This window comes from Emiliania huxleyi (genome assembly GCF_000372725.1).
Source record: "Emiliania huxleyi CCMP1516 unplaced genomic scaffold EMIHUscaffold_31, whole genome shotgun sequence".
NCBI lineage: Eukaryota > Haptophyta > Isochrysidales > Noelaerhabdaceae > Emiliania > Emiliania huxleyi.
In genome coordinates this window covers 529,914-552,728 of record NW_005199684.1, presented here as the reverse complement: position 1 = coordinate 552,728, position 22,815 = coordinate 529,914, and the positions used below count along the sequence as shown (strand labels likewise).

The window sequence follows — 22,815 nt, the reverse complement described above, 5'->3', positions numbered from 1 at the left end:
TCGCACATGTCCGAGGTGGAGCAGTCGCCGGCAGTGGCGACGAGAGGCGAGGCGGAGGAGGGCAGGGATTTGACTGCGGGCGTGCCGGCTGAGGACGAGGAGGGCGGTGTTGACAGCGCCAGCCAGCTGCTCGAGAGCGATCTAGGGGGCAGCCTCTCAGACGGGCTGTCAGCAGTCGGCGCAATGGATGCTCCTGGCGGCGCGCACAATCCGGCGGCCGTTTCGCTGGCCGACGCCAGATTCGACACGGGCCGCAGGATGGTTCCCGAGTCCACTATGGGCGGCGAGACTACTTGCATCGTGTGCTTCACCAACCCGAAGACCCATCTCGCTGTTCCATGTAGCCATCAGTGCGCCTGCCGCGCGTGCTCCGCGAGGATGGAGCGGTGCCCCTACTGTCGTGCGCAAGTGGAGCGATGGCTCGAGGTGCGCATGGTGTAACGCACGGCGGCCTTCAATTGGTGAGACGGTGGAAATGTCTTAAAACGTGTACGTATATACGCGCCCTCTCCACACACACCAATGACGAAGCACGAACGGAGATATATATCTTTGCGTGATTGTGTTTTTGAACCGCGGCCCGGAGAGTGTCAGCGAGCGCGGAGCGCGGCGTCGCGCCGCGGCGCTGACTAAGGTTAGCAGCCCGTAGTCTAGCAACCGCAACCGAGCTCCGCACTCGAGGCTCCGCAACCCCCCTCCCCCCCCTGGCTCCCCACCCCCCATCAACCCTCTCCGCACGACCCCACCCGCTCTAGCATGTCCACCCACCGCTCCGCCTCCTCTTCGCTCTCGGCCTCTACTCGCGTCTCGACGGAGCGCGAGACGGCGATCCCAGCCGCGGCGACGTCCATCCTGGAAAGCGCCTCCGCTGGAGTGGTGAGGACGAGGCGCTTGCCGTCGACCCTGAGCGGCAAGGTGAGATGTGAGACAAGGTTAACCTCTCCACGAGCTAGATCTGTAGTAAGCTTGGGGGCAGGGTGGAGAGAGAGAGAGTGTGTGATGTGTTCGTGCGCCTGAGCCAATCGTCGCGAGGGAGCTTGTCAAGCTGAAGTGGCGCGCCGATCGTCCGCGCCTCCGTCTCATCCGCGTAGAATGTGAGCGTGGGTGGCTCGTTCCGCAGCACCGCCCAGACCTCGCCAAAGACGTTCTTCTTGAGACCCTTGCCGGCCTTTAGCAGCCGACCCGAAAAAAGAGAGGTGCCGCGCACAGTCGGCGAGCCGTCCTCCTTCTTGTCTGAGCGACCGTACTTGGGCTTGAAGCCCGTGGCCTGGCTCGTCACGTCGGCCCTCTCGAAAGTCACGTCCCGCGGGGCGGTCTCGCCAGACTCTGCTCGGGTGCGCGTTGCCGTGGGGTTGACGAACGCCGAGGGCACGAACTCACCGGTCCCGGCGAGCTGAAGGGCGGCCAGACGCTCTTTGATCGACATCTCCGGCCCTCTTGCTGCACGCCGCAGCCGCCTCGTCCGCAGCGCTCGTAGAGGACGTGAGCCTTCGGACAGTGTCGGACAGTGACCGTCGTGTTCCTCCGGCCGTGAACGGCGCCTCCATGGGCGCAGATACCGGTGGGGAAACACCTATCGGCAGCGCCACAGCTGGACAACTCCTCGAAAAGACATGTCACTCCATTCAAAAGCGAGCAACGTCGGCTCATACATCGGCCCCCACGTCGGCTCCGGAAGCCACGCCGGCCACCTCGCCGGATACCACATGCCCAACGGCAGAGCCGGCGGCTGCCGGACTGTTGACAAGCGCGTCGGCACGTTTGAGGAGATGAAGTGGCTCACAACGGAGGCGACCTGCGCCTCGTTGTGCACCGCCAGGGAGCAGCTCTGCACGGCCTTTGAGTTCGCCTCTTTGACCGGCTACACGCGCTGTGAGATCCACACAGAGGCCATCTCGTACACCGTACCCGTCAACGGCTACCGCTGCTATGTGAAGACCCAGCCGCCTCCGCCGCCACCACTTCCACCGCCGCTCCCACCGCCACCGTTTCCGGCGGTGCCACCACCGCACGCGCCGCCACGGCCTCCGCGAGTGCCGCCGCCGCCGATCGAGCCGCCGTCGCCTCCACCTCCGCCTCCGCCGCCGCACGCGCCGCCGCCGTCGCCGCCGCCGCCCGCGCCGCCTCCGTGGCAGCCTTGGCCCAAGCCTCCGCCAAGCCCGCCTCCGAATCCGTGCCTCGCGCTGGTGCGTCCGCGGTCCAACTTTGAGCGCTGCCGCTACCTCGCCCACGCCAAGCTCGACCGGTCGCTCCTCATGTTTTCCAACCTGAACGAGGCGCGAGGCGCAAGAGACACACCTCACCACGGAGGCCGGCCCAGAGGCTCCTCTCCGAGGCGTCTGTACTGACTCGGAGCCTTGCTGCAGGTGACGCTGTCGAGCACGAGCCTGGTCGCCGCCAACCTGACCGAGGCGACATTCCAGCAGGCCGTCGCCCACGACGCCGCATTCGACTTTGCGGACTGCGATGACGCAGACTTCTCCGGCGGCCACTCACACACACACACACACACAGAGGGCGGGGCGGGGCGGGGCGAGGTCGCGCGAGATCAGCCGAGGCTGGCCCGAGATTAGGCGCCGACGTGTGCGGCCGCCCCCCCCCCCCCCCCCCACCACCACTCTCTGTATCACCGTGCCGTGACTCTCTGAGCAGGCGCCGACGTGCGCCGCTCCTCCTTCCGCAACGCCACCCTCCGCGAGGCGGCCTTCAACGGCTCCACCGCACTGCACCACCTTCCATGTATACTTCTCGAGTACGGTGATGATCACGTATTGACTCACGAGCAGGCGCCATGCCATCCTCCGCCGCGCCGGACTCCTCTCATCCATTGGTGGAGCTCGAAGGAGGAGCGCATGTCAAGCAACTAATAGGCGCCACCCGCCTGGACCGCACCAAACGTCTCTATGAACTACGCGCGCATGACTGTGTGCGTTAATGATCAACAGGAGCCATCATCCACCGGACCAACTTCTCGCGCGCAGACCTGCGCGGCGCTTCCCTCATCGGCCTCTACCAGGCGCACAGCCGCCATATGTCCTAGCACGGATCGGCTGTGGCCGGGGTGTGAACCCATTCTCAACTATAGTCACTGAGACCGCTCTCCCGCGATCGGCCCTCCACCACAGGCGCAGAGCGTTGTGCTCGACGGCGCCAACCTGCAGGGCACCGCCATCTCCAACTCGTGGCGCGACATAGCCGCGATGCACCCGAGATGCAGCCGACGCGAGATGTAGCCGAGATGTAGCCGAGATGTAGCACCGAGCAACGTTGCTCGACAATCTGCGGGAGGGGGGGGGGGAGGGGGAGGGGGGAGGAGGGTCCCAGACCCGGGGACACGTCCACGACTCGTCCCCGACACTCCCCCGCCCCGCAGGCTGATCCGGGCCTCCCTCGTGGGAACGAACCTACGGGCATCACCAACCAGACGCGCCCAGCCTGCGAGATTGCCCGAGATCACCCGAGATCACCCGAGACTGGCCGAGGCTCTAGGCGGCCGTCGTCGACGACGTCAACTTCCGCGAGAGTCTCTTCCGGGGGGTCGATTTCGCAGGCGGAGAGGGAGCCGAGAGATGTGGCCGAGATGTGGCGCCCAGACGTACGTAGACGTGGCCGGAGGAGTAGCCGAGATGCAGCCAGAGCCGAGACTTCGCGGACTCTGCGCCAGGCGCCACCTTCGTCGACTCTCGCTTCGACTTTGCCGACCTCTCGGGCGAGAAGCTCGACGGAGTCGTCTTCGAGGCCGGCCGCCACGAGGCGGTGGGAGGGCGTCTCGATGAGCTCTTCAGCCTAAGGTGGTTGTGAATATGGACCAGGCCGGCCACCTGGCGTGGACAGACCTCTCCGGTGCCTCGCGCTCCAAGTGGGGAGAAGCTTCCGAGAAGCTCCCATCAGCCTTCTCACACCTCCCGATAGGCGCCTCGCTCCAGATGGCAACCTTCACAGCCTCCGTCGGCCTCTCGCGCAGCATCGACGCGCGCAGCTGCTGTGAAGAGACCCTCCTCACCCCCACCCCTGTGCACAGGCCTCACGCAGATCGACGCACGCGGCGCCGACTTCTTAGCCGCCGTCTCGGAGGCCTCTCTCGGCGAGGTTTCGTCCAGGAAACTTCCGACAGCCTTCCTGTAGGCGCCGATTTCTCGGGCGCCGTCTTTGAGGGCGCCACGCCCTTTCCCTTCTCCCCAGAGGGCCGCTAGCGGAGCCGCCCAGCATCCGCCCTAGCAGCTGTCGGGGAGAGCCCGCCTATAGGCGCCGACCTCTCCGGAGCCAGGCTCGACGGCGCCTCCCTCCGCAACGCCCGCTTCAGCTCGGGGGTGCGCTTCACCGGCGCATCCATCGAAGGGACGGACTTCACCGGCGCCACCGGCATCGAGCCCTCCGCGTTCGCCGGCGCCACCGGCACTGCGATCGGCTTTGCCACGCCCCCCCCGGGCGGCGGGCTGGGCCCGGCGGGCCTGCCCGTGAGGAGGGAGTGAGGCCTTTTGCCACTGAACTTGTAGTGAGCGTTGTCCCCCAGCTAGCTTCAAGCTTCAACAGGCCCCAACCCTCGCGGGACTCGTGTCATGTTAAAGCCGTAGTCATTGCTTCGTCATTGCTACGCGGAGTACACGGAGCTCATGCACATGGTGCATGCTCCTCTTGCGGTCTTGGTTTCAAAAGAAGATTAAGTCAGCAGAGTCCTCCTCCGCCGCGCTCCGGGAATGTACGTAAGACTAAGAGCCACACACGCATTACGGCTTTATCGAAAAGAATCGCGCCGCGCGTGAACTCGGCCGTCCATCTTGTTCTTCCCGCATCATGGTGGACCTCGCAAGGCTGGCTCAGCTGAAGAGGCTGCTCAACGACGGCACGCTGACTCGGGAGGAATTTGAGGCGCTCAAGCAGAAGGAGCTGTAGGCGGACGGCACCGATCGGGGCTCCGTCCGACCGGCGAATTTTAAGCTTTCCTCTGTCCCCGTACACTGTGGAGAATTTGACAACAACTCCCTCGCACAACACTGGGCACGGGACTGGCGCGCACTGGCACTAACATAGGTGCACCACAGGAGAAAGGGGACAGTGTGTTCTCTAGCTAGGCCCCTAACTAAAGGCCCTACTCGAGTACGAAGGTCATACGCGCGTACTCGAGTACACAGACAGAGAGAGAGTTACGACGTACACAGAGAGAGAAAGTACGTACGTACACAGGAGAGAGATACTAAATGTAAATGCACGTACACACATGCACATGCGCCGATGAATGACTTCTACCTACGATGACTGGCGCGGGCGGCGCGAGGCGGAGCGTTCCGAGGCACAGTCTGACCCATTCGCCTCTCTCTGAAAGAAGAATTTAAATAAAACAACTGAGAAGAATTTTCGTGCCGCGTGAGCCCGCAAGGGCGCGCCGCAAGGGGGGTTATATGGGCCGCGAGGAGGCAAAAGCGCAGAGCAAAGAGGCGCAGCAGGCGAAGGAGAAGGCGGCGTTTGAAAAGAAGCAGGCGCAGCGCGACAAGCAGTGGGAGGTTGGCGCTAAGGACACGTCAGGGGATGCGGCGGCAGCGGCCAAGGCAGCCGAGGCGGCGGCGAGGAGAGCGGAGCGGAAGGCGATAGAGGAGGAGGAGGGCGCGATGGGCAAAAGCACAAAGCCGAAGAAGAAGGATGACGTCAAAAAGGGGCCGACCAAGGCGGAGAAGGCGCAGCGCGCGCTGCTCGCTGCGCAGGTCTGCCGACGAGAGACCTGTCGCACGCCTCCGCGCCTCCTAACGCGTAAGATGAGTTTGGACAGGCGCTGGAGAAGGCGGAGAAGGCAGCGAAGAAGACGCCCAAGAAGGATGCGGCGCCGGCAGCAGCGTCCGGTGACGTTGCCTCTGCCTCCGAAGGAGTTGGGGAGCTCACGATCAGTTGAGCTGAGTGTGCTGAGTGTGTGCGTCTCTCATCTAGTACCATTTAAATGAGTAAATAAAACGGACACCTCTACTGGAGATGGGTAAAATTATCTAGTGCACGGCATGTGGTGTAGTGATCGTTCCATTCTCCTCTCTCAGTCTCTAGCCCAGTCGGCAGTCTCTGCGTGTCCGTGTGACGGAAATTTTGGTGAGGCGTCTCTGTCTCACGGGTGTTTCGTCCCTGTCTCACTTGCATGATTCTTTCCGTCTCTCTGCGTCTCTCCAAGCGTCTCTCTGCTGTCACAGTTCTCTCCAAGCGTCTCTCTGCTGTCACAGTGCTGAGTGTCAGTGTCGCACAGGAGACAGGTGCGTCTCGGATGCGTCTCACATTCGTCTCTTTCGGCCGCGTATCACTCAGTCTCAGCCACGACTGTCTCATCAAGGGGCCTGCCCACCGGATCGACGTCAGCTTCACGGCGCGCGGCAACGCTCCGGCCCGCGACAAGCCACATGGCCTCATCGGCCAGTCATTTGCCACGCCCGGGCTGGTGCGTAATGGCAAGCAGGATGTGTATCCCTTCGCGGGAGCCTATACCACCACCGCCCAGGCGGAAGGAGCCATTGAGGGCACGGCCTCCGAGTACGAGATGCAGTTCGCCTTCGCGACCGAGTTCGCTTTCTCGCGCTTCAACGCGGCGAAAGACGACCGCGCCTCGGTTGAGGGCTCAAAGGCCACCGACATCGTCGATGCCTCTTCCATCGAGCGCGTCGCCGATCCCACCACCGAGGAGGAGCGCCGGCGACTCTCCGAGGCCCCTTGCCCACCCCCCTCGCCCCCCGCCGACTCGGACAGCGACGGCATCCCCCGACGCCGAGGAGGGCACAGCCGACTCTGACAGCGACGGCATTCCCGACCGACTCGATCCCGACTCTTGGCCCGTGAAGCGTTGTGGCGAGGGATTCGAGAACGTCGCAGGCTACGTCAACGGTCGAGGCACGCTCAGGACAGTTGCGGTGGGCAAGCCTGGCTTCCAGACACAAACATACCGCACCGCGTACCCTCCCCACTCCCGCCTCTCATTTGTGTCACACCACGCGGAACGCATCTCCATCGCTTCGGTGAAGGGGGTAAACCGTGCCATCCTCGATCGCCGTGCAAAGCTCGCTTCCGAGCTCTCACGCCGCGCGTAGGGCCCTTAGGGGCCTAGAGAACACAACCCCCCTCTCTCTTTTCTCCCACTAAGCTATAAGTACGTACATCAAAAACGGCAGACCATCGTGCAATTCGAATCCGCACGGGAGGGGAAATGAAGGATTGTGGGTCGACCCGGACACTGGAGAGAGATTCGATTCGAGAGATGGGGAAAGCACACCAACGTATGAGGACGATCCGGAACTCGAATTCCATCAGTTGTACTGCAATGAAGGCATCGCGGACGAGTACAAGCCATTCGCTGCCAAGGTACCGCTCGGTGTGCAGCGCGTATACTGCATTGACCCCATTTGCGCAAAACTTTGCACGGATGATCCAGAATGCGGCTCCTACGAAGCCAGGCCACAACATTTTGGGTGCGAGTTGAACAGGCAGTCGGCGGCAAACATCGTTCCCAGTTACGAAACAGCACAAGCTGGGCTAAGCCTAAGGCAATTCCCTCTTACATCAGCTGAGAATTTCCTGCGAAGTAACTTCAGGTCAAGGCAGGCTTTGTTCTCTGCACGGTCCCCGCCCTGGTGATCTGAGATGGCGATCCTCGCGTGGCCCAACACTCGTGGACGGAGGGGTGGTCACCTGGTCACCTGTATGAGAGTCTGATCAAAGTTCCAGGGGTGGTCACCTGGTCACCTGGTCACCTGGCTGGTCACACTTCCACGTGGAGGTCATAGACGCGCACTCACAAGATCGGGTGTGACACGCGGCGTTGCATGAGGTGTTGGCGCAGGTATTCCAACTTCACTGGTGGCGCTGGAGGGCTCAGGAGGGCTCGGGAGGGCTCATGAGGGATGGAGTGCCCGGAGGGCTCGGAGGGGCGAGCCACCGAGCCGGGCTCGGGGGGCTCGGGGGGCTCGGAGGGCTCGGAGGGCTCGGAGGGGTCGGAGGGGTCGGAGGGGTCGGAGGGGTCGGAGGGGTCGGAGGGGTCGGAGGGCTCGGAGGGCTGGGTGGGGGGTTCGGAGCGAGGCTCGGAGGGCTCGGAGGGGTCGGAGGGGTCGGAAGGGTCGGACGGGACAGAAGGATCGGAGGGCTCGGAGGGCTGGGTGGGGGGGCTCGGAGCGGGGCTCGGAGGGCTCGGAGGGCTCGGAGGGGTCGGAGGGGTCGGAGGGGTCGGAGGGCTCGGAGGGCTCGGAGGGCTCGGAGGGGTGTGGAGGGCTCAGAAGGCTCGGTTAAAGATACCCTGCAGGCAAAGCGCGTTTGGCATCGAAATATCTGGGCTTCCGCTAATGCGCTAAAACGGAAGCGACAGCCTCCACAGACACACACTCACATCGGGCCACGGCGGTCCTCCCTCCGCCGCCGGCGGTGAGTTCAACGCGGCCGACGGCTGGCAGCTCTCCGTCGGGTCGAGGGAGGACACGCTTCCTGCAATCAATCTGTACGGCGCGTACGTCACTAGCTTCGCCAGCCTCCGTAGCGATGATGGAGTGAAGGCGCTGCTGTTCGCGCCATCGTACAGCGCGGAGGCGCTCCAGTTTGCCTGCGTCATTGTGGCGGACGCGCTCTCCCCGTACCGCTGCTACCAGGCGGCGCAGCAGGCGCCGGGCATCCCGCTGCTGGTCGCCGTGTGCGGGGAGGGAGACGAGCCTCCCCCAGAGGTGGCCGCGCTCGCCTCCGAGGCGGGGGCCCATCTCGCGGTGCTGCGCTGGTCGGTGGGAGCCTTTGCCCCGACCTGGCCGTCGGTGCTCCTGCAGCAATATTCGTACGACGGCTACGACCCGGACTCGGCCTCGCCCGCAGTGCCGCCGTGCGGCCCCACGCTTTAGGACAACGTCTCGGACAATGTGGAGGCGTGGGCGTACAAGCCGCGCATCGCGTACGCTGCAGACTGGGAAGGCTTACTCGTCGCCGCGAGCGGCTGGCTTGCCGCTCGTGGCTGAGCGCGCGAGTCGTGACCGTGAGCCGTGACGAGCATGCCACTTTTTGGTGCCTCCCCGTCTCCCATGACGAAAAACGAACAACGCACCAGGCGACTGCCTGAGAACGCTGGATCGAATCGAGGAGGCACCTAGAGCAAAATTGAGCCCGCTCAGGTGAGAAAAAAATATAAGGGTCGAGCAGGTTTCGAACTGGCGCCTTCCGCTTGCGGAAAGGGAGCCGGGAAGAGATCGCTTCGAATGAGAGGGAGATCGAACGTTGGCGACCTATAGCATACCGGGCGCACACACCGGCGCCCGAAGTGCCAAGAAGGACGTCGTTAGTACGAAACCTCAGAAGGCCATGGGCGCGCCGAGAGAACATTCCCCGAGAGGACCAAGAAAAAAGAAAAAAGAAAGTCGACGCACCCCCTCCTTGCGCAGTGTCCCTCGCTATGTGTCGCCGCTATCGGGGCACGCTAACCTGTGCAGTCAGGGCAAGCGGGGGCGGGGGGCAGTCCCTTTGACGTATGTATCTCTGGGTTCTGTCTCCAGTCTCGGAGGGGGGCAAGAAGGTAAGAATATCTAATTTTTTTGGTGCCTCCCCGTGTCTGTAGCCTGGCGTGTGCGCGACTCACAAGACACACAGCCAGCGTGGCTGCCACACACCCTGAGTTGGCGTACACATCACTCAGGGCCACGTCCCCCCTGTCGCCCCCCCCAGCACACCACGGTGCCAAGGGCACAAACAAGGGCACAATTCAGTTGCTGAGTGTTTGCGAGCAGAGGCGCGGCTCCCAGTCTAAAAAAAGTAACCTCGGTCGTTTCAACGTAGTTTCCAACCTTGATCCAGGACTTTTACAACAAAAGGCGGTCGCCAAAAGGACTGACCTACAATAAAAGGCGGTCGCCAAAAGGACTGACTCCTCAGAATCCTGCACCCCCATCCATGGACAGCCAGGGACCATGGACGGCCAGGGCGAGTCGTGGTCACTGTTTCGAATGCGCCCGCTTCTGCTCGGCTTGCTTGTCGTGACCGCCCAGGCCGGTCCCACTCCTGTCACGGGCGACGCCTCCGGATCGGACTGGGTGAACGCCTGCATCGACCTCGACTGGCACTCGAAAGAGGTGGCGCTCTCGGAGACGCCCTTGGAGACGGCGGCCGGGGGCACCTCCCAAGCGTGCGGCGCCGGCCGCATTACGCTGGGCGTCCCGACCGACTTCCACCACAACGACCGCGGCTGCCCCGGCGGGCCGCAAAAGACCGGTTTCGCCTTCCGCGGAGGCGACTGTGGTGGCGGCGGCGCGGACAAGATGATGAGCGTCGCGGCCGTCTGCGATCGGCATGTGCCGAACGCTTCCGCGTCCCTCGACGACGACCCGTGCGCGGAGTTCAACAAGGACAAGTGCTTCATGAACGTCTGCACGGTCTGCACGCGCGTGATATGCGACTCTGAGCATGCGCATGCGGCCTGCAGCACCTGCACGGACAACAAGTGGAGCGACTTCTCGCTCGAGGGCGGCTCGGCGCACGCGTGGGACGAGGGCGTCGCCCTCCTCTACCCGCTGGAGGAGACGCTGCGCGCCCCTGGCACCTGCCGCGCCAGCGGCGAGACGCTGGGGGCCACCGGGCACTCAGGCCCGACAACCGAGAGCACGCAGGGCGAGAAGCTGCTGCGGACCGGCGCGCGAGACTTCGTGCGCGCCATCGTCGACAAGATCACCACCTTGATGACGGTGAATCAGCGGGTCCCGCTCCGCTCTGAGCACAAGGGTTGCGCGTTCGGCGCGGATCGGTCGGAGGAGAACACGGCGACCGTGCTGCCCCTCGTCCACAAGTGCAACGTCGCCGCTGCCAAGATGAGCGACGAGATGAAGTTCGGCCTGTACTTCCCAAAGCATTACCCGAGCGATTCTACGCTTGGCGCCGAACTCTTTCCATCGGTGGGATTCCCCTGACTGGCCGCGCCTGTGTTGCGCAACACGCCGTCTCCCCGGCGCCACACGTCTGCCTCACACTGCTCACGCACGACAGCCCGCCTCTCCGCTGCAGGCCGCGCCTCTTCCCGAGGCACGTTCGACGGCTGTGCGCGCGATCATCAAGACCGAGGCGCCCACACCGGCTCCGCCCACCGCCCCACAACTGCCGCCCCGCCCCGCCACCTGCGCCACCACAACCGCCGACGGCGCCACGCGTCTGCCTCACACTGCTCACGCACGACAGCCCGCCTCTCCGCTGCAGGCCGCGCCTCTTCCCGAGGCACGTTCGACGGCTGTGCGCGCGATCATCAAGACCGAGGCGCCCACACCGGCTCCGCCCACCGCCCCACAGCTGCCGACTCGCCGCCCCGCCCCGCCACCTGCGCCACCACAACCGCCGACGGCGCCACACGTCTGCCTCACGCTGCTCACGCACGACAGCCCGCCTCTCCGCTGCAGGCCGCGCCTCTTCCCGACGCACGTTCGACGGCTGTGCGCGCGATCATCAAGACCGAGGCGCCCACACCGGCTCCGCCCACCGCCCCACAGCTGCCGACTCGCCGCCCCGCCCCACCACCTGCGCCACCACAACCGCCGACGGCGCCACACGTCTGCCTCACACTGCTCACGCACGACAGCCCGCCTCTCCGCTGCAGGCCGCGCCTCTTCCCGACGCACGTTCGACGGCTGTGCGCGCGATCATCAAGACCGAGGCGCCCACACCGGCTCCGCCCACCGCCCCACAGCTGCCGACTCGCCGCCCCGCCCCGCCACCTGCGCCACCACAACCGCCGACGGCGCCACACGTCTGCCTCACACTGCTCACGCACGACAGCCCGCCTCTCCGCTGCAGGCCGCGCCTCTTCCCGACGCACGTTCGACGGCTGTGCGCGCAATCATCAAGACCGAGGCGCCCACACCGGCCTTGCCCACCGCCCCACAGCTGCCGACTCGCCGCCCCGCCCCGCCACCTGCGCCACCACAACCGCCGACGGCGCCACACGTCTGCCTCACACTGCTCACGCACGACAGCCCGCCTCTCCGCTGCAGGCCGCGCCTCTTCCCGACGCACGTTCGACGGCTGTACACCGGCTCCGCCCACCGCCCCACAGCTGCCGACTCGCCGCCCCGCCCCACAGCTGCCGACTCGCCGCCCCGCCCCGCCACCTGCGCCACCACAACCGCCGACGGCGCCACACGTCTGCCTCACACTGCTCACGCACGACAGCCCGCCTCTCCGCTGCAGGCCGCGCCTCTTCCCGAGGCACGTTCGACGGCTGTGCGCGCGATCATCAAGACCGAGGCGCCCACACCGGCTCCGCCCACCGCCCCACAGCTGCCGACTCGCCGCCCCGCCCCGCCACCTGCGCCACCACAACCGCCGACGGCGCCACACGTCTGCCTCACACTGCTCACGCACGACAGCCCGCCTCTCCGCTGCAGGCCGCGCCTCTTCCCGAGGCACGTTCGACGGCTGTGCGCGCGATCATCAAGACCGAGGCGCCCACACCGGCTCCGCCCACCGCCCCACAGCTGCCGACTCGCCGCCCCGCCCCACCACCTGCGCCACCACAACCGCCGACGGCGCCACACGTCTGCCTCACACTGCTCACGCACGACAGCCCGCCTCTCCGCTGCAGGCCGCGCCTCTTCCCGACGCACGTTCGACGGCTGTGCGCGCGATCATCAAGACCGAGGCGCCCACACCGGCTCCGCCCACCGCCCCACAGCTGCCGACTCGCCGCCCCGCCACCTGCGCCACCACAACCGCCGACGGCGCCACACGTCTGCCTCACACTGCTCACGCACGACAGCCCGCCTCTCCGCTGCAGGCCGCGCCTCTTCCCGACGCACGTTCGACGGCTGTGCGCGCGATCATCAAGACCGAGGCGCCCACACCGGCTCCGCCCACCGCCCCACAGCTGCCGCCCCGCCCCACCACCTGCGCCACCACAACCGCCGACGGCGCCACACGTCTGCCTCACACTGCTCACGCACGACAGCCCGCCTCTCCGCTGCAGGCCGCGCCTCTTCCCGACGCACGTTCGACGGCTGTGCGCGCGATCATCAAGACCGAGGCGCCCACACCGGCTCCGCCCACCGCCCCACAGCTGCCGACTCGCCGCCCCACCACCTGCGCCACCACAACCGCCGACGGCGCCACACGTCTGCCTCACGCTGCTCACGCACGACAGCCCGCCTCTCCGCTGCAGGCCGCGCCTCTTCCCGACGCACGTTCGACGGCTGTGCGCGCGATCATCAAGACCGAGGCGCCCACACCGGCTCCGCCCACCGCCCCACAGCTGCCGACTCGCCGCCCCGCCCCGCCACCTGCGCCACCACAACCGCCGACGGCGCCACACGTCTGCCTCACACTGCTCACGCACGACAGCCCGCCTCTCCGCTGCAGGCCGCGCCTCTTCCCGAGGCACGTTCGACGGCTGTGCGCGCGATCATCAAGACCGAGGCGCCCACACCGGCTCCGCCCACCGCCCCACAGCTGCCGACTCGCCGCCCCGCCCCGCCACCTGCGCCACCACAACCGCCGACGGCGCCACACGTCTGCCTCACACTGCTCACGCACGACAGCCCGCCTCTCCGCTGCAGGCCGCGCCTCTTCCCGAGGCACGTTCGACGGCTGTGCGCGCGATCATCAAGACCGAGGCGCCCACACCGGCTCCGCCCACCGCCCCACAGCTGCCGACTCGCCGCCCCGCCACCTGCGCCACCACAACCGCCGACGGCGCCACACGTCTGCCTCACACTGCTCACGCACGACAGCCCGCCTCTCCGCTGCAGGCCGCGCCTCTTCCCGACGCACGTTCGACGGCTGTGCGCGCGATCATCAAGACCGAGGCGCCCACACCGGCTCCGCCCACCGCCCCACAGCTGCCGACTCGCCGCCCCACCACCTGCGCCACCACAACCGCCGACGGCGCCACACGTCTGCCTCACACTGCTCACGCACGACAGCCCGCCTCTCCGCTGCAGGCCGCGCCTCTTCCCGACGCACGTTCGACGGCTGTGCGCGCGATCATCAAGACCGAGGCGCCCACACCGGCTCCGCCCACCGCCCCACAGCTGCCGACTCGCCGCCCCGCCCCGCCACCTGCGCCACCACAACCGCCGACGGCGCCACGCGTCTGCCTCACGCTGCTCACGCACGACAGCCCGCCTCTCCGCTGCAGGCCGCGCCTCTTCCCGACGCACGTTCGACGGCTGTGCGCGCGATCATCAAGACCGAGGCGCCCACACCGGCTCCGCCCACCGCCCCACAGCTGCCGACTCGCCGCCCCACCACCTGCGCCACCACAACCGCCGACGGCGCCACACGTCTGCCTCACGCTGCTCACGCACGACAGCCCGCCTCTCCGCTGCAGGCCGCGCCTCTTCCCGAGGCACGTTCGACGGCTGTGCGCGCGATCATCAAGAACGAGGCGCCCACACCGGCTCGGCCCACCGCCCCACAGCTGGCGCCCCGCCCCACCACCTGCGCCACCACAACCGCCGACGGCGCCACACGTCTGCCTCACGCTGCTCACGCACGACAGCCCGCCTCTCCGCTGCAGGCCGCGCCTCTTCCCGACGCACGTTCGACGGCTGTGCGCGCGATCATCAAGACCGAGGCGCCCACACCGGCTCCGCCCACCGCCCCATAGCTGCCGACTCGCGCGCCCGCCCCACCACCTGCGCCACCACAACCGCCGACGGCGCCACACGTCTGCCTCACGCTGCTCACGCACGACAGCCCGCCTCTCCGCTGCAGGCCGCGCCTCTTCCCGACGCACGTTCGACGGCTGTGCGCGCGATCATCAAGACCGAGGCGCCCACACCGGCTCCGCCCACCGCCCCACAGCTGCCGACTCGCCGCCCCGCCACCTGCGCCACCACAACCGCCGGCGGCGCCACACGTCTGCCTCACACTGCTCACGCACGACAGCCCGCCTCTCCGCTGCAGGCCGCGCCTCTTCCCGACGCACGTTCGACGGCTGTGCGCGCGATCATCAAGACCGAGGCGCCCACACCGGCTCCGCCCACCGCCCCACAGCTGCCGCCCCGCCCCACCACCTGCGCCACCACAACCGCCGACGGCGCCACACGTCTGCCTCACACTGCTCACGCACGACAGCCCGCCTCTCCGCTGCAGGCCGCGCCTCTTCCCGACGCACGTTCGACGGCTGTGCGCGCGATCATCAAGACCGAGGCGCCCACACCGGCTCCGCCCACCGCCCCACAGCTGCCGCCCCGCCCCACCACCTGCGCCACCACAACCGCCGACGGCGCCACACGTCTGCCTCACACTGCTCACGCACGACAGCCCGCCTCTCCGCTGCAGGCCGCGCCTCTTCCCGAGGCACGTTCGACGGCTGTGCGCGCGATCATCAAGACCGAGGCGCCCACACCGGCTCCGCCCACCGCCCCACAGCTGCCGACTCGCCGCCCCGCCCCGCCACCTGCGCCACCACAACCCGCCGACGGGGCCACGCGTCTGCCTCACACTGCTCACGCACGACAGCCCGCCTCTCCGCTGCAGGCCGCGCCTCTTCCCGAGGCACGTTCGACGGCTGTGCGCGCGATCATCAAGACCGAGGCGCCCACACCGGCTCCGCCCACCGCCCCACAGCTGCCGACTCGCCGCCCCGCCCCGCCACCTGCGCCACCACAACCGCCGACGGCGCCACACGTCTGCCTCACACTGCTCACGCACGACAGCCCGCCTCTCCGCTGCAGGCCGCGCCTCTTCCCGAGGCACGTTCGACGGCTGTGCGCGCGATCATCAAGACCGAGGCGCCCACACCAGCTCCGCCCACCGCCCCACAGCTGCCGACTCGCCGCCCCGCCACCTGCGCCACCACAACCGCCGACGGCGCCACACGTCTGCCTCACGCTGCTCACGCACGACAGCCCGCCTCTCCGCTGCAGGCCGCGCCTCTTCCCGACGCACGTTCGACGGCTGTGCGCGCGATCATCAAGACCGAGGCGCCCACACCGGCTCCGCCCACCGCCCCACAGCTGCCGACTCGCCGCCCCACCACCTGCGCCACCACAACCGCCGACGGCGCCACACGTCTGCCTCACACTGCTCACGCACGACAGCCCGCCTCTCCGCTGCAGGCCGCGCCTCTTCCCGACGCACGTTCGACGGCTGTGCGCGCGATCATCAAGACCGAGGCGCCCACACCGGCTCCGCCCACCGCCCCACAGCTGCCGACTCGCCGCCCCGCCCCACCACCTGCGCCACCACAACCGCCGACGGCGCCACACGTCTGCCTCACACTGCTCACGCACGACAGCCCGCCTCTCCGCTGCAGGCCGCGCCTCTTCCCGACGCACGTTCGACGGCTGTGCGCGCGATCATCAAGACCGAGGCGCCCACACCGGCTCCGCCCACCGCCCCACAGCTGCCGACTCGCCGCCCCACCACCTGCGCCACCACAACCGCCGACGGCGCCACACGTCTGCCTCACGCTGCTCACGCACGACAGCCCGCCTCTCCGCTGCAGGCCGCGCCTCTTCCCGACGCACGTTCGACGGCTGTGCGCGCGATCATCAAGACCGAGGCGCCCACACCGGCTCCGCCCACCGCCCCACAGCTGCCGACTCGCCGCCCCGCCACCTGCGCCACCACAACCGCCGACGGCGCCACACGTCTGCCTCACACTGCTCACGCACGACAGCCCGCCTCTCCGCTGCAGGCCGCGCCTCTTCCCGACGCACGTTCGACGGCTGTGCGCGCGATCATCAAGACCGAGGCGCCCACACCGGCTCCGCCCACCGCCCCACAGCTGCCGACTCGCCGCCCCGCCCCACCACCTGCGCCACCACAACCGCCGACGGCGCCACACGTCTGCCTCACACTGCTCACGCACAGCTCTGCGTCACAGCGAACCACTACCTCGTCGACGGATACACGTGCAAAGAATGCGCGCCGCGCGCCGCTGCGGCCGGCAGCATCGTCGCCCTCGTCATCTCTGTCTGCATTGCCTGCGGCCTGGCGGCTTGGGCCTACAGCAAGACGGAATGGCGAAAGGAGCGCTACATCGGCCGCCTACTCCGCTTTGCCGATCGTGCCTTCTACATTTACGTTGCGATCGGCCTCACGGCCAAGACCAAGGTGCTCTTTGGTTTCTACCAGATCTGCACCGTGTTGTCCTCCACCTACTCGGCGCGGCTGCCGCCAGAATATACGGGCTGGACCGACAAACTGGCCAATACGGTCTCAATCGACTGGACGGGCTACTTCTTGCCGCAGCAGTGCCTCGGCTACGATTTGCGGCTGCTCGCCATCGCTCTCGCGCCCGTCGCCCTCATTGCACTGCTCATGGCAACGGGAATCGCGCTGCGGCTCCGCCGCTGGCGTGCCGCGCCGCCACCGCGCCCAATGGAAGCATCGATGCCGGGAGCCGACACCGATGCAGCATTCGGCGTCGTGGAAGCACCGATGTCGACGATGTCGGCGATCGCTGACGCGATAAACACAGACGAGGACGCTCCGCGTGCGACGCCGTGGTGTGCGGAGGCGGCCCTCGGCGTCCTCGATCTCACTCCGGCGGGCTTGGTGCTCATCTTCTGCTTCGTGCCCTCCATCAGCGCCTCCATCTTCCGCTCCTGGTCATGCAAGGCCCCCCTAAAATGCTGATTGCTGCTGCATGAACCCGACCCCCCCTTCAGCGCTCGCCGTGTGTCGCTCATAGGCCTACACCGTCTCTCCGCCGAACGAGCGCCTGGAGCAGGTCTCCTACGTGCGGCTGGACGCGAGCATCGAGTGCGGTACCGACGAGCACGGATCAGTCACCGAGCTCGCCTTCGGCCTGATCGCCCTGTGGCCTGCGGGCTCTCTGATCCTCTTCACTTCGCTCCTCGTCGCTTGCTACAAGCCGCTGCGGGCCAAGAGGCCGAATGCTCTGACGCGGGCCACCGCCTTCCTTCACCGGGAGTACAAAAAGACCTGGTACTGGTGGGAGGCGGTCGAGCTGGCACGCAAGCTCGTGCTCACGGGCTTCGTGCTGCTGATCCCGGAGGAGCGAGCTTTTGTTCGCCTCGTGGTGGCGACCCTCATCTGCTCCTTCTACGCCGTCGTGCTCGCCGTCGTGCGGCCCTTCAAGCGGGTCGAGGATAACGTGCTGGCTGTTGCCACTAGCCTGGTGCTCCTCCTCCTCTTCCTCGCCACGAACTGGACGACCACCTTCATCGGCATCGTGGAGCGCACCAGCGTCGACGATGCCGATGCAGTCCTCGGCTTCGATAACCTGTCCGGCATCATCAACTCGATGCTCGTCCTCGTCGGCGCGACGCTGGTCTTCTTCCTCATCGGCGCCGTCTTCTCCGCCCGCCACGCCAAGAAGGCTCCCACGATCCGCCTCGTCTCGACCAACCAGCCGCCCGAGCTGAGCATCGGGATGGGTCTCACGTGGCACCTCTTCAACAGCCACATCTGGAGTACCGGTCAAGACGCCGTCGCGGTCATCAAGGCTGAGCTCCAGCAGCTGCTGCCGGGCATCAAGATCTTCCTCGACGCGCGCGCATCTTGCCCAGTCGCGCTGCACGGCGAGCAAAGCGCCTTTGACCCACCCGTCGTTGCGCACAGGTGGATGATCTAAAAGACATTGGGGCACTCGAGGAGTACATCCAGCGCTCGCAGGTCATCCTCTTCTTCCTCTCGAGGGGCTACTTCAAGTCCAGGGCGCGTGATGCTTCTCTCCTGTCTCTGTCATAGCCCAAGCTCCCTTGCCTCACCCCGTGCCCGCTTGTGCGCCAACAGAACTGCCTTCGAGAGGTTCGCTCGTCGCTCGAAATGCACAAGCCGCTCGTCCTCGTCCAAGAGGCCGACCCGGCCAAGGGCGGCGGGACGCTACCAGCGCTGCGCGCAGAGTGCCCCGAGGAGCTCCAGCCCGACATCTTTGACAATGACTGGAGGCACACCATCTGGTACCGGATCCAGGAGTTTCAGCTCGTCTCGCTCAAGATCACCGCCGAGGCGCTGCTCCTTTGTTCGCCCAACTTTCTGGGAAGCACCTCCCTTCCGCTCACAGTGACGGGCGAGCTGCGGATCAGGGCATTCGGCTTCTCCACGTTCGCAAAGGTCTGGGCCTCTCCGGCCAACGCCGGCGCGAGGGAGCTGGCCGAGGAGCTCGTCGCCGCCTTTCCCGGCCTCACCGTCTCCACCGCCGAGGAGGCCGGCGACGCGACCCACATGCTGCTCTACCTTAACGAGCACAGCTTCAGCGACGAGCGGCTGGCCGAGCAGGTTACGCAGGCGCGCCAGGACAGGCTGCCGATCGTCATGGCGCACGAGAACGACCCGGACCTCGGCGGCTGCGAGTTCTCCAAGTTTTTCGAGACCACGCCGCAGGTGGAGAGCGAATGCTCATAGTGACACCCGTCCTAAGTGCCCCCTCCCCCCACAATCCTCTACTTCCAACGCCGCAGGAGCTCATCGCGGGCGGGCTCTACAAGGACCTCGCGCGCTCGTGCTTCCCCGGGCGCCACCGCGAGGCGCGCGCTCGCCCCCTCGCCGCCTGGTGGGCGCTCACCGGGCGGCGTCGCACGCCGCGCTGCTCAACCCGTCTCCCGCAACCCTCTCCCGTAGGTGTCGCTCGTGCTCCTCGCAAAGGGTCTCGGCGCGACTCCGGTCAAGTCGAGCGCCGACCTCCGATCGAGCATCGTGCGCCGCACGTCAACGGCTTTCCGCAGCTTTGGCGGCTTCCGCGCCGCAGAGCGTTCAACCTCGGGAGAAGCCGAGGCAGTGGCGTCGGCGTCGGCGGCGTCGGCATCGACGTCGGCATCGGCGGAGCACGTGTAGAGCGGCGTTGAGAGCGTGGCATCTGCTACGTCATGGAGCGCCAGTGGGGCTGCGGGAGCCGCGTCTCCCACGAATCGACGGCGCAGCCGCAAACTAGTCGGGAACAGTAATGGACGTTGAGTCGTCACTTGACCGTATCCATGACGTGGACGACACGGTCCTGTGCTCATTACCAGGATGCCAGAGGGGCACGGCCCGGCGAACGCGCTCATTGCGTGAGGGCCTAGTCGGAATGCGAATTTGGGGGGGAGGGCGAGCGACCCGGGGAGTACTGGCACCTCTCACGTCTGTCTGAGTCTGAGAGTCAGGGGGGTTCCTCGCGACTGGTCCAGTCCTAGGTGGCATGGATGACGCTGGTGTGACTGCTGAGTGTTGTTCTTCCGTGTTGTTGCGGAGGGGGGGGGGCGGGGAGGAACAAGAAAGAAAACAGACATCCTGCCGCCGTCCTTTGCCGTCCGTGGTCCGTCCGCCATGGTGCCGTCCGCGCGCGGGCAGGGCGGTTCGGGTTAGTGCCCAGCACTACGCTCTCGCCCTCTGTTCGTCACGGCTACGCCCTCGGCTCGATGAGTACTTTGCACCGACCGCTCTTGAGGTGCGGCGTGTCGGACGATCCCAACATAATCGCGCTCATATCGCGCTCCCTGGCCCAAACGGCGCGTAGCCGGTTGCTCTCGTGGGCAGGGCGGTTCGGGTTAGTGCCCAGCACTACGCTCTCGCCCTCTGTTCGTCGCGGCTACGCCCTCAGCTTGATGGGTACTTAAAGCACGCATCGCGACAGTGCAGTGCGGCAGCCGGCAAGGCCCGAACGGTTTACCGTCGCGTTGGAGTTTTGAGCGCGTGTGCGCGCGTGTATGTGTAGAGTCTTCATTACTACTCGACGTACTGCGCAATACACACTCTGAGACGCCGTCGGGTCATCGCGCTCTCAAACGCAAACGGCGTGTAGCCGGTTGCTCTCGCGGGTAGGGCGGTTCGGGTTAGTGCCCACCACTACGCTCTCGCCCTCTGTTCGTCGCGGCTACGCCCTCGGCTCGATAAGTACTTTATCGTCGAGCCGACCGCTCTGTCCTCTGAGGTGAGACGAGTGAGACGCTCTAAGATGAAATGACGAGACGCATCGTCACACAGTAGAGACGCATCGTCACACAGCAGGGGTGAACTCATTTGAGATTTGTCTCACGGAGGTGTCTCAAACACGTCTCTGAAGGTGGACTGTGCCACCCTTGAGACAAAGTGAGACTGTTGCTGTGACCACAGGCTGAGACAACACAGAGATCGGTGCGAGTTTGTGAGACATTACTGAGACGCATTTGTGACACGGCTGCCCCGGGGGGCGTTGAGACAGGGACGAAACGCCCGTGAGACAGGGACGTCTCACCTGTTCGCCCCTGCGTGACCCCCGCACACACCGGGGCAGCGGCATTTCCAGCAGGTATATACGGGCGGAGAGAATCACGCCGGTCCCACGCCGCACTGCATAGTTCTCGCGCCTCCCCCCCCCACCACGCTGGGCCACTGCCCACACTCGAGCACAAAATGTGATCAACACCGCGCTCATCAGATGCCGACGCGCCATATCTCCGGCGGGCCGGAATCGCGCGGACTCGTGGCTGCGCGCTTGTGCTCGTGCCGGAGGTGTGTCGCCGCGAGCGACAAATCTGCGGACGGGCAGAATGGATGCTGCGCAAAGCCGGCGGAGCGAGGCCGCCCCTCCGCCTCAGCGGGCTGCCTGCGCTGCGCGGGCTGCGCCGACGCCGGCCGCGAGGCCATGCGCTCGCCCACGCTCGCGAGCGCAGTCAGCTTGCGCGCCGCGCGGGCAAACTCGTCGAACCGCACGCTGCCCGAACCGTTTGCGTCCATCTGTCGGAAGATGGCCAGCTCGTCCGCCGCGCTGCCGCGCAGACCTAGTTGTGTATGAACACAGGCTGAGGGAGGGAAACGGCGCAATAACGTTCCCACCATCGCGCGAAGGGCAACAAATACGGTGCATCGGCCGTAGTACAGCTAAACACAGCCGAAACAGCCAAAAGTGCTCTCGCGTGCTAGTTGCAATATGCAGGGATGTAGACTCGCATCTAGCTGCGCAAGCCCACGGCGGAGAGTGCGGCAGAGAGCTCGCGCCTCGAGAGCTTGCCGTCGCCGTCCGCGTCCGCCACACCGAAGGAGCGGCGCAGCCTCTCTTCAAACTCGCCTGATTTGAATATTAAACAGCTTGAGTCGCGAAGTAAACTAATCTGGAGCCGCCTCTGCTCGAGGTCGCCGCGCGCTGCCGAGCCGTTCTCTGCGCGAGGAGTCGCCGGCGGCGACGGCGCCGCGTCTGGCCGCGGAGGCACCGTGCTCGGCTTCGCTGTCGCGGCGACGCCATTTGTGGCTCCGCGCCGCGCGGGTGCTGCCTCGCGCCGCGGCGGCGAATGCGGCGGTAAGCGATCCCACCACCACACGGTGACGAGGAGCACTCCTCGCTCCGCCTTGCCGTCGGCGAGCGGCAGTTGAAGCTCTGCCTGGCCTAGGAGTACAGGAGCCGAAAGTGAGAGCACGGTAGCCTCCATAATCAAGACGGCGAAGACAGCGGATAACGACGAAAACAGCGGGACATTGGAATGTGTACTCCACATCTAGGCCACCGCGCCGCTCGTCCGCAACGCCGCCTCCAGCGCCGCTCGCAGCGATTGCGCCTTCAGCTCGGCGCGGAGCAGCTCGACTGGCGCCTAACCTCGGGTGATCTCGGGTGATCTCGGATGTGCCTCGGGCCAGTCGCCGCGCGGAGAGCTCGAGGTGCCGGATCGAGGACGGAGCGTGCCTTCCGCTCAGGCTGGGCGACGAGCCGGAGGATGAGGCTGCGGTCGAGGGGGATCCGAACCGCCCAATTTACGCCGGTACGCGCCGTGGCGAGGGAGAGGGAGTCGGAGCGGGGCGCATCGCCGCGAGGCTCGCCTACGCGGAGGATCGTCGGTTTTGTCGAGACTCGTCGACATTCTCCGACATTCGCCTCGCCCACGGGCTCGCCAAGCGACAGGAAGGCGGTGGCGTGCGGCAGCGGCGCGGGCAGCTGCAGCTCCCGCACCGTCAGCAACGCGTGAGCGGCGTCCGCCGGCTCGGGTT

The 22,815-nt window shown here is 66.5% G+C and overlaps 3 protein-coding genes across 3 annotated transcripts; 2 read left to right on the top strand and 1 right to left on the bottom strand.

Moving 5' to 3' along the window:
- Positions 1-6: 6 nt before the first annotated feature.
- EMIHUDRAFT_207424 (hypothetical protein) lies at positions 7-441 on the top strand (the record flags this gene model as incomplete). Its single annotated transcript, XM_005774618.1, has 1 exon — positions 7-441. One exon carries the CDS (start codon positions 7-9, stop codon positions 439-441), a length of 435 nt encoding a protein of 144 aa, XP_005774675.1.
- A 256-nt stretch (positions 442-697) lies between these two features.
- Positions 698-1,495, bottom strand: EMIHUDRAFT_435607 (hypothetical protein). The gene is made up of 2 exons (XM_005774617.1): positions 1,014-1,495; positions 698-903 (listed from the first exon to the last, which is right to left on the bottom strand). The coding sequence occupies exons 1-2, from the start codon at positions 1,424-1,426 to the stop codon at positions 723-725; spliced, it is 594 nt and encodes a 197-aa protein (XP_005774674.1). The 5' UTR covers positions 1,427-1,495; the 3' UTR covers positions 698-722.
- Positions 1,496-9,932: 8,437 nt separating this feature from the next.
- On the top strand, positions 9,933-19,713 carry EMIHUDRAFT_101399 (hypothetical protein; the record flags this gene model as incomplete). Its single annotated transcript, XM_005774616.1, has 5 exons — positions 9,933-10,874; positions 17,026-17,469; positions 17,606-18,484; positions 18,673-19,263; positions 19,501-19,713. The coding sequence occupies 5 exons, from the start codon at positions 9,933-9,935 to the stop codon at positions 19,711-19,713; spliced, it is 3,069 nt and encodes a 1,022-aa protein (XP_005774673.1).
- Positions 19,714-22,815: the final 3,102 nt, after the last annotated feature.